Source organism: Periophthalmus magnuspinnatus, chromosome 1 (assembly GCF_009829125.3).
Source record: "Periophthalmus magnuspinnatus isolate fPerMag1 chromosome 1, fPerMag1.2.pri, whole genome shotgun sequence".
Classification (NCBI taxonomy): Eukaryota; Metazoa; Chordata; class Actinopteri; order Gobiiformes; family Gobiidae; genus Periophthalmus; species Periophthalmus magnuspinnatus.
In genome coordinates, this window is record NC_047126.1 from 26,235,691 (window position 1) to 26,245,860 (window position 10,170).

A 10,170-nucleotide genomic window follows, 5' to 3' on the forward strand; every position below is an offset into this window, starting at 1 on the left:
TGTTCTACTCCTCTCTTCTTCTCTCTCCCTAATGATGTTGATGTTCCGGTGTTTTTGTTCCGGTGTCTTTCCCTTTTCATGGAGTAAACTTCACAAATCCAACCCGTAAAAATGTCTAAAAAACAGGCCCTGCGCGACCTGGTGGCGCAGCGACTGGAGGCAGCGGCGGTGGAGATCTTTGTGCTCATTGAACACGCCTTTGTGGAGTACGAGGAGGAGATTGTGCGCTTAAAATGCGCCAAACAGCAAAAGAATGTGCAGCAAAAACAAGGTAAAGATTGAAGATCGGTCAAGTGCAAACTAATGAGTTAATTTGGAGAAAAACACTATAATTTTCTGACCAAAAAATGTAATTCAACCTTTTGCCTTTTCTATTATTTATCTTATAGATGGTTTGTGTTACTAATTTAAAGACTAATGAATCATTATTGACTAACCTGGACTTTTTAATCAGCTCTCCAATTAAAAGGTCTGGACTTTTTATAATGACATACAAATGTATAATAAACTCATCATTTACCAGCACTACACAGTCTAATCTGCCATTTGAATTTACAGTTCAAATGACAGAGTAGACTACATATCCTACTGTCTATAGTGAAATGTGATTTTCAACATTAAATCATAGTACTTTCTTTTATATTGCCATGTGGCCTTATATCTGCGTGTCCATGGGTGTTTACTAGTCTATGTTATACTGGTTCTGATACAGCTCAAAATTATTTTAAATCTATTCAGGAGAAGTTCATTTATGTCCTGTGAATGAGACTTGTTTTAGTATCATTACCTTCTCAGTGCATATCTAGTTTTAATACTAGTTTTAATATTGATTAGTATCTGATTTTGACAAAATTGGTAAAATTGGACCTAACTGAAATAAATTAAGAACTGCAATTTGCAGAGTACAATCTGTGTTGGTTGGCAAATATCTGACTGATCCCTCTGGATTTTTAAACAGAGGGATATCAGTCTGGCCCCCACACAATCCATTGCATCTGAAGCCAGAGCCAAACATGGCCTTCCAATCAATTTGTTTATTTCAAGTACGTGAAACTAAGGCACTCATTGGTCACCCACCATTTACAAACAAAATTACATTTAGTTTAGTGCTTAATTGATTCTGCAGAAATCTGCCATGTTATTCAGTCAACCGTGATATTTTTTTTTTCTTTATAAGCAGCCATATTTGTTTTGATACAGACAGATCATGCATGGTCTTAATTTTCTTATCCACATCTCAGTCATCTGAACTCTGGGAGATTCACCGGTGATCAGCTCACATCATCACAAACTGAATAGACTATTCTCTGTATTCTGACAATTATAGTGAAATGTAGTATAATCTCACTGATCATATTCATTTCTGTGTTGGATATAACTTGATTAGTACTATTTTAAAGAGAAGGACAATGGACTTTTTGTTTCTTTCTACCATATTATAAGATTCCCTCATCAACAACAAACCTGAAGAGGTTTTAGATGCCATTCAGACATATTTTGAGTAATCTAGCCATCTCTCCCAGACCCTATTCAAACTCTCCTTACAAGATTGTGCTCCTCCCACAAGCCTACGTCACCCATGCTCCCACACAGCCATTTTTCATAGGATTTCAAGGATATACAAAAGCATGATACAAAGCAATGCACTACAACCTGATGTGATTTGCAGTAGTTTCATTAGCAGGATGCTTGCTGATTGTGAAACGAAACTAAAATGTATTAAACATTTTAATATGTTGTTTTCGGCGAATAAAGCATTTTTCAAAACAATAAAGGTTTACATGGAAATATGTTATGTGTTAGAAGATAATACCTCATAGAAGTGCAATACCCCCTTTAATCATTGTCTTTTCTCCCTGCAGATGTTCAGACTCCTTTCGGGCACCCAGAAGGGATTCCTAAACACATGGAGGAAGAGCAAACCCTAGCTACCACTCTGGAGTACACATTCACAACTCCAACTCTGAAATCTGAAGACGATATTGACAAATCTACTTTCCTTCAACAACAACCAGCCAAAGAGATGAGACACAACACAACTGAACAGCTGTATGGTGTAGAGCCAGGCTGCAGCTTGGAATTACCCCAAAACAATAATGAAAAAACAGACTGTTATTCAGATACGGACGATTCGGTGGAGTGGGAGAATTCTGCACAAAAATCAACCCAAAATATTACTCCTGACTTGATTCAAAATAAAGACTCACAAAAAGTTAACCCGAATGGGAAAAGTAAAAAAAGAACGAAAAGGCAACAAGGACTGACTGAGAGTGGAGTGGCCATCAAAAAGGAGAGAGATTTGCTCACATTTAGTCAAAGTGGTGCAGTAGAAACACCATACAGCTATTCAGTTTCAAACAATCAGTTACCTACACAAACTCACTCATCGAACAAACCTGTGAATTGTCCAGAATGTGGTGTGAGATTGCACAGGCAGCACAGTTTAGACCGGCACATTTCGGCTGTTCACAGGAGAGAGAAACCTTTCAGGTGTCCAGTTTGTCAGAAAGGGTTTGCCCGGAAAACAGACTGCGTGATTCACATGAGGGTTCACACTGGGGAGAGACCTTACAGCTGTCCAGTTTGTGATAAGACTTTTAATGTAAAAAATTCTCTACGCAGACACTTGAGGCTTCACAAAGAGCAGGCAGCTGTCCAGGGAAATTAACAAAATGGTCCTGAGACTGAATAATTTGTGGAAGGGATGGGTCAGTAACTGTAAATGTTGCTTTGCCTTGAACGTTCCAGAGTATGACAATAAATGTATCTGTAACCATCGAGACAAGCATGTGATATCACCTGGCCATGTTACAGGACAGATCTGTGGAGAGGTAAGCCCCTAACAGCCAGAAAGCAAGGGAACACCTGTAATTTAAAAAACAATGCAAGAGAGTTTAATGCCATACTAGGAAACTTGCCAAACAAAGCAACAACATCTCCATGGAGACGAGCAGACAGCAGATCCCCAGACAGAAAAAGTTACAGGGATACTGCAGTATAGCTTAAAGGCATAATGCCTTTAAACTATACTGCAGTATCCCTACCGAACAGACTTCGACGTTTTAAACATATACACGACCAGCCAAAAGTTTGGATACACTTTTAATTTTTTTGTTTGACCAAAAACAAATTATTTCAGATTTTTTTTAAATAGTCAGTCTTTGCTTTGGTCACTGCTTCACACTTTTGGCATTTCTTGACCCTGACAGATGTGAAGTGGAAACCATTTCAGGAGCCTTCATCATGAAAGGTTTGCAGTGCTGTCGAGAAAGCAAAGGGTGGATACTTTTTTGAACTTTTTTGCTACATAATTCCATACACCTTGCTTCATATATTTGATGTCTTCTGTAAGCATATAAAATGTAGAAAGTAGTAAACCTAAAGAAAAATATTGAATGAGAGGTTGTGTTCAAACTTTTGACAGGTAGTATACATACAAATCTAATCGTGATGCTTGCTAGAATCAATGTAATGTTTTGGGTTTTTTAAATCAAAATTTGGCAGCCTTAATATACAAAGACACTATAGGTCTGTAAACTAATAGCCATAGGTTTTATACATTATAAGACCGCACCCACAGGGATAACATATCTTTTGTTCTCTGAAAAGGGCATTAGATTACATTACATTGCCTGAATAATTAAAGCCTTTGTGATTTGCCAACAATGGCTGCTCAAATTGCAAATTCAGTTCCATATTTCTTAATGTGACTTTTCTGGTGGAGGGTCTGCCACCTGCTTGTCTCCATGGAAATATATTGCATTGCCTATTCAATTACAGGTGTTTTATTGCTAAAAACAGATAAACAAAAACATGCATTCTCACTGAATGGGGTCGTGTCTCCACAGATCTCATTTGTAACTTGGCATCACCTGGTTGCCTCCATGGAGATTAATGGCGTGTGGAATATTCCAAGCAAAGCAATATATTCTTCATCAACACGAACAGGCAGCAGATCTTCCACCAGAAAAGTTATGTAGTGACCCTTTAATTACACAAAATTGAGTCTTGTGACCTTTAAGTCATGTTGTAGTGCTGTTACCTCATCAAAACAGACCTGGACGTGTGTTTTGTTTGATTCACACATGTTTGAATAATCCTTTACTGTCTGTCTATAGCTCTAAAGCTTCAAATGCTCTGTTCCACCTTGTGATGTCATGTAGTGGTAGTTTACAAGTTAACAGCTCCTTTTACCTTTTTTTTTTTAATTTGGAACTATGTTTTTGATGAGATAACATGACTTAAATCTCACAAGAATCTATTTTGTGTAATATAGGACCTTTAATGATTAAAAACGTAATGGTACACTGCTATTTTTCCTGTGAAAAAGAATGTAAGAAATCTACATTTTTAGGACAGATTCTTCTAATGGAAATTAATACACTATACTGTACACTTTATCTTATTCAATAAAGTTTTACATATAAAAAGTAATTGGTTGGTTCACTTCTGCAGTATTCCCAACCGTGACAAGTTCCCTGTTTTCTGTCAGATCCCCTCGACACAGGGCACCCGGCATACACGCCACAACTTTACAGTGAGTTCATTTGTTTTGTATTTAATTGAAATATTCTAAAATATCAGAGCTGGAATTAACAAAAACTAAGGACATATGTTTTTAAACTTACGGCCCTATTGAACAACAGACCTCAAGCAACAGATACTTTATACTCACATGCTCCTGTTTTTAATGTTTTAATTGGACCAATATAGTTATTTGATTTGTTCATTTTTGTTTGGATTGTTCTGTATTTTCACAGAACACTCATGAAAACGAGAGTCTGGTGTTCTCATAGAGCTCTTTGTGTATAAATAAAGATAAATGAAAGATGAAAAATACAGTAACAGCTGAGACAATAAAGAGCACACTGCCATGGTGATACATTGAACTGTAGCTTCTAGTTCAGTGAATATGCAAACTAATCAGGAAAGATTAGTATTGACATTTAAATTTTTGAATTTCAAATTAATTTGTGAGTTTGAACATATTGTGGAAAAAATTGTTCAGATTTGTCAATAAAAGACTGTGATCATCACCAATTAAATAAATCATAAAATAAATAGAGGAAAAGAGGAAAAGAAAGGGATTCATGTAAGTTATATTCTGTAGTTGTTTTTTTTGTCAAAATAAAACAAAACCATTTTAATTTATCCTCAGATTAAACACCTGAGTTTGATCAGAGGGATGGACACTCGAGACACAGTTTTCAAGACAATGAAAAGAGTCATTGGAAATGGCCTGGCAATGAAGATAAACTGGAGAGGAATTAATGAAAGTGTCTATTCGCTTCTCTGCAGCTTAAAGAAGTCATCATTGGTAAGTCTGTCCCCCTCCTCTGCTCCATCTGACCCTCTCCTCTGCATCCTCTGACCCTCTCCTCTGCATCCTCTGACCCTCTCCTCTTCATCCTCTGCTCCATCTGACCCTCTCCTCTGCTCCTCTGACCCTGTCCTCTGCATCCTCTGCTCCTCTGACCCTCTCCTCTGCTCCTCTGACCCTCTCCTCTGCATCCTCTGCTCCTCTGACCCTCTCCTCTGCTCCTCTGACCCTCTCCTCTGCATCCTCTGCTCCTCTGACCCTCTCCTCTGCTCCTCTGACCCTCTCCTCTGCTTCTCTGACCCTGTCCTCTGCATCCTCTGCTCCTCTGACCCTCTCCTCTGCTCCTCTGACCCTCTCCTCTGCATCCTCTGCTCCCCTGACCCTCTCCTCTGCTCCTCTGACCCTCTCCTCTGCATCCTCTGCTCCATCTGACCTTAATTAGTGATAAACTTAGGATTCAGCAGCATCATATTGTCATATTGATACAAATGAAAATCTGCTAAATCTGCTTCTAGCCAGAGTGATGTGATGTTTGTTGTGATGATGTTTACAGTGACGTCAACTCCCATTATTTCTTTTATTATGTCCTTTTAGATGAATATTGTGATTTAAAATGTTCAACTTATAACTATAAATGATTCCTTTATTTTGCCTTTTTATGTCCATAAATTGTTATTTTGCTTTTAAACACAGTTTTCTCAATCTGGTTTATTAATCAAACTGGCCTTTTTGTATTCATAATTTTTTAATTCTGTAAAATAGTTGAATGTGGAGTTGTAACTAAAGTGGTATATCTACAATATACCTCTATTGTTGCAAGATAAAACTACAACAACAACAAAAAAAGTGTACAGACACTAAAAGAAGCAGGTTTTTACGCCAAAAAACCCTCTCTATTTGTCCAGACTGGGGACTAGCACAAAGGCCCTCTGTGGCTGGATTAGACCCACTCCTCATGCATCATCTTGTTACCTGGAATGTTCTTTGTCACCTCTGAGGACTAGTTTAAAAAGTTATGTAGAGCAGATAGATTGGGTCTGTAAGGAGAAGACATTTTACACGAGTTAGGTTTAATTGACCATGACATTGTATGAGATTTAATGTTTAAGGGAAAGGACCAGAGCCATCACACTCTATAAACCATCCAAAATCTGCCCCATAGTTTTTAGACCTGGTTTGAACACCAACTAAGAAATAAAACCAATTTAGCCTGTGGAAAAGTCAGATTAGGTTTGAAAAGGAGAAGACATTTCAAAGGAGTTAGTAATAGAACCACCATATTCCACATGACAATTAAAATCCAGCCCACATTTGAACTACTTCAAACCCTAAACCACAACACTGGTATGATTCAATCTAATCTTCAATCAGGTTCAAATTTTTGAAGGATCAACAACAGACCAATAGACCAATCTAACCTGTGGAAAAGTTACATTAAAGTTAGGACCAGAGCCAGCACAGTCTATAAACCAGTCCAAATATGTCCCACATTTAGAGCTGTTCAGAACAAACCAACTATAAAACATCTCCAAAAACCCCAAGACTGTCAGTTCTCATACCTGGTTTAAAATTAAAAAAAAGTTTAACCTGTGGAACAGTTAGATCAGCAAAGAGAAGACATTTCGTAAGAGTTAGGAGTAGAATCATCAACTCACATTAGTTTGATATTTAACCTTGTGTAAAGTTCAGAATCAGAATCAGAAGACTTTTATTGCCATAGTCTGTGAACACAGTTCACAAACTAGGAACTTGATACGGTGAAAAAGTGAAAAAGTGCAACATAAACACACTGAATAAATACAAATACAAATAAGAGCATGCACAAAGTTAAAAAGATATGCTTAAAAAAATCAAATGAAATACTTAAAGGGAAAAAATATGTACAATAGCAGCATCAGAACAACAGTGCAAAGTGGCTTATTAAAGTGACCGGTGTTATAAAGTGTCCAGTTTAGTGCAGATATTATAGAGTGTTCATGAGACAAACAGCAGAGGGGAAGAAACTGTTCTTATGGCGAGAGGTTCTGGTCCCAATGGACCGTAGCCTCCTGCCAGAGGGAAGTGGCTCAAATAGTCCATGTCCAGGGTGAGAGGTGTCAGCTGCTATATGGCCTGCTCGCCCCCGAGTCCTGGAGACGTACAGGTCCTGTATAGATGGAAGGCTGCAGCCAATCACCTTCTCAGCAGAGCGCACAATGCGCTGCAGTCTCTGTCTGTCCCTGGCAGTGGCCCCAGTGAACCACACAGTGATGGAGGAGGTGAGGATGGACTCAATGATGGCCGTGTAAAACTGCACCATCATCTGGACTGGCAGCTTGCGTTTCCTCAGCTGCCGCAGGTGGAACATCCTCTGCTGGGCTTTCTTGATGAGGGAGCTGATGGTCGGCTCCCACTTGAGATCCTGGGTGATGCAGGTGCCCAGGAAGCGGAAAGAGTCCACAGTGGTGATGGGGGAGTCCGTCAGGGTGAGGGGAGGCAGGGGGGCTGTGACTTTCCTGAAGTCCACGATCATCTCCACTGTCTTCTGGGCGTTGAGCTCCAGGTTGTTGCTGCTGCACCAGGACACCAGCCGGTCCACCTCCCTCCTGTAGGCAGACTCATCGCTGTCCGAGATGAGTCCGATGAGGGTGGTGTCATCCGCAAACTTAACCAGTTTGACGGAGTCGTGGCTGGAGGTGCAGCAGTTGGTGTACAGGGAGAAGAGCAGGGGAGAAAGTACACAGCCCTGTGGAGATCCTGTGCTGATAGTCCGAGTGTCCGAGGCATTCTTCCCCAGCCGCACGCGCTGTCTCCTGTCTGTCAGGAAGTCAGTGATCCACCTGCAGGTGGAGTCAGGCACGTTGAGCTGAGCGAGCTTGTCCTGGAGCAGAGCAGGGAGGATGGTGTTGAATGCAGAGCTGAAGTCCACAAACAGGATCCTGGCGTAGGTTCCCGGGGAGTCCAGATGCTGGAGGATGAAGTGAAGGGCCAGGTTAATGGCATCGTCCACAGACCGATTGGCTCTGTAGGCAAACTGCAGAGGGTCCAGGAGGGGGGAGGTGAATGAGGTGGTGCAGGACCAGGCGCTCAAATGACTTCATGACTACAGACGTCAGCGCCACAGGTCTGTAGTCATTAAGTCCAGTGATCCTGGGCTTCTTGGGGACGGGGACAATGGTGGACAGCTTGAAGCAGGCTGGGACATGACATGACTCCAGGGAGGTGTTAAAAATGTCCGTGAAGACAGGAGCCAGTTCCTCAGCACAGTGTCTAAGGGTGGAAGGAGAGACACCGTCTGGGCCCGCGGCCTTACGGGGATTCTGCTTCCTGAAAAGCTTAGTCACGTCCTGCTCCACAACTGTGAGGGCAGTGGGGGAGGAGGGGGGGTCCGAGGTGGGTTTGGAGGTAATGTCCATGATGGTGGGGGAGGAGGGGGAGGGGTGTGAAACTTCAAACCTCGCATAAAAGCCGTTTAACTTTTCTGCTAGTTGTTTGTTGTCCACGGCGGGAGGGGCTTTGGGCCTGTAGTTGGTGATTTGCCTAAGCCCTCTCCAAACAGAAGCAGAGTCGTTGGTGGAGAAATGCTGCTCCAGACGTGTATTGTATTTCGCTTTAGCCTTTTCCACCTCTTTGCTAAACACATACTTGCAACGCCTGTAGCCTTCACGATCTCCTGCCCTGAAAGCCATCTCCTTTTCCCTCCTCAAATGTCTAAGTCTGGGTGTGAACCAGGGTTTGTCGTTGTTAAAAGTCACCCTGGTGCATGATGGAATGATGCTGTCCTCACAGAACTGAATGTATGACGTCACAGTATCTGTGTACTCATCCAAACTGTCTGTGGCAGCCTTGAACACATCCCAGTCTGTAGTGTCCAAACACGTGCGAAGCTCCTCCACAGCCTCACTGGTCCACTTCTTAGAAGTCCTCACAGCAGGTTTGGAGAGTTTCAGCCGTTGTTTGTAAGCAGGGATGAGGTGAACCATGACGTGATCAGAGTATCCTAGAGCAGCGCGGGGCACGGCTCTGTAGGCTCCACTGACCGTTGTGTAACAGTGATCCAGCGTCTTCTGCTCTCTCGTCGGGCAATTAATAAACTGTTTATATTTGGGTAGTTCCTGGCTCAGATTTCCCTTATTAAAATCCCCCAGGATGATCAGTAAAGAGTCCGGGAAGGTTCGCTCCACATCCAGAATCTGCTCCGCGAGCACGCGCTGGGCCTCGTGCGTGTCCGCGCACGGAGGGATGTAAACAGCGGCCAGAATGAATGAAGTGAACTCACGTGGAGAATAGAAAGGCCTACAGTTAATGAAAAGATATTCCACGGCGGGAGAGCAGTGTTGGGAGATCACAGTCACATCCGTACACCAGGCGTTGTTGATGAAGAAACAGACACCTCCACCTTTCGTCTTTCCCCCGGAGAGTCCCCGTTGTCTGTCCGCGCGGAGGAGTTGGAATCCCTCCAGTTGAAGCGCACAGTCCGGGATACGCTCATTGAGCCATGTCTCCGTGAAGCATAAGACGCAAGAGGAAGAGAAGTCTTTGTTTCTCCTCATCAGCAGCGCCAGTTCGTCCGTCTTGTTGCTGAGTGAGCGAACGTTAGACAGGAAAATTCCAGGTAGGGGCGTGCGAGCGCCGCGTCTCCGGAGGCGCACCAAGGCCCCTGCCCGCTTTCCTCGTCTTCGGCGTCTCACTCTTTTGGCCAAAGAGTGAACAAAATCTACTGCAGGAACTAAAAAGACCGGCAGTAGATCGACAGGAGTGGTAGTTCATCTTCAATGTGAATTTTCAAATTTACTTTTCACACGTGATAATTTTATATTTTACTGGACAAGTACTGCTTGTGTTAACTGCCCTGACCACACGCCACGGGT

The 10,170-nt window shown here is 42.1% G+C and overlaps 1 protein-coding gene across 1 annotated transcript; it reads left to right on the forward strand.

Moving 5' to 3' along the window:
• The first annotated feature begins 78 nt into the window (after nt 1–78).
• Nucleotides 79–3,072, forward strand: LOC129456496 (zinc finger protein 425-like). Its single transcript, XM_055223975.1, has 2 exons — nt 79–271; nt 1,863–3,072. The coding sequence occupies exons 1-2, from the start codon at nt 112–114 to the stop codon at nt 2,666–2,668; spliced, it is 966 nt and encodes a 321-aa protein (XP_055079950.1). The 5' UTR covers nt 79–111; the 3' UTR covers nt 2,669–3,072.
• The last annotated feature ends 7,098 nt before the right edge of the window (nt 3,073–10,170 follow it).

Excerpts from the sequence above, each read along its gene's own strand:
- LOC129456496 (XM_055223975.1), top strand. The coding sequence starts at position 112 with ATGTCTAAAAAACAGGCCCTGCGCGACCTGGTGGCGCAGCGACTGGAG. Across the intron at positions 272-1,862 it reads GAATGTGCAGCAAAAACAAG|ATGTTCAGACTCCTTTCGGG; the intron begins GTAAAGATTGAA and ends TTCTCCCTGCAG.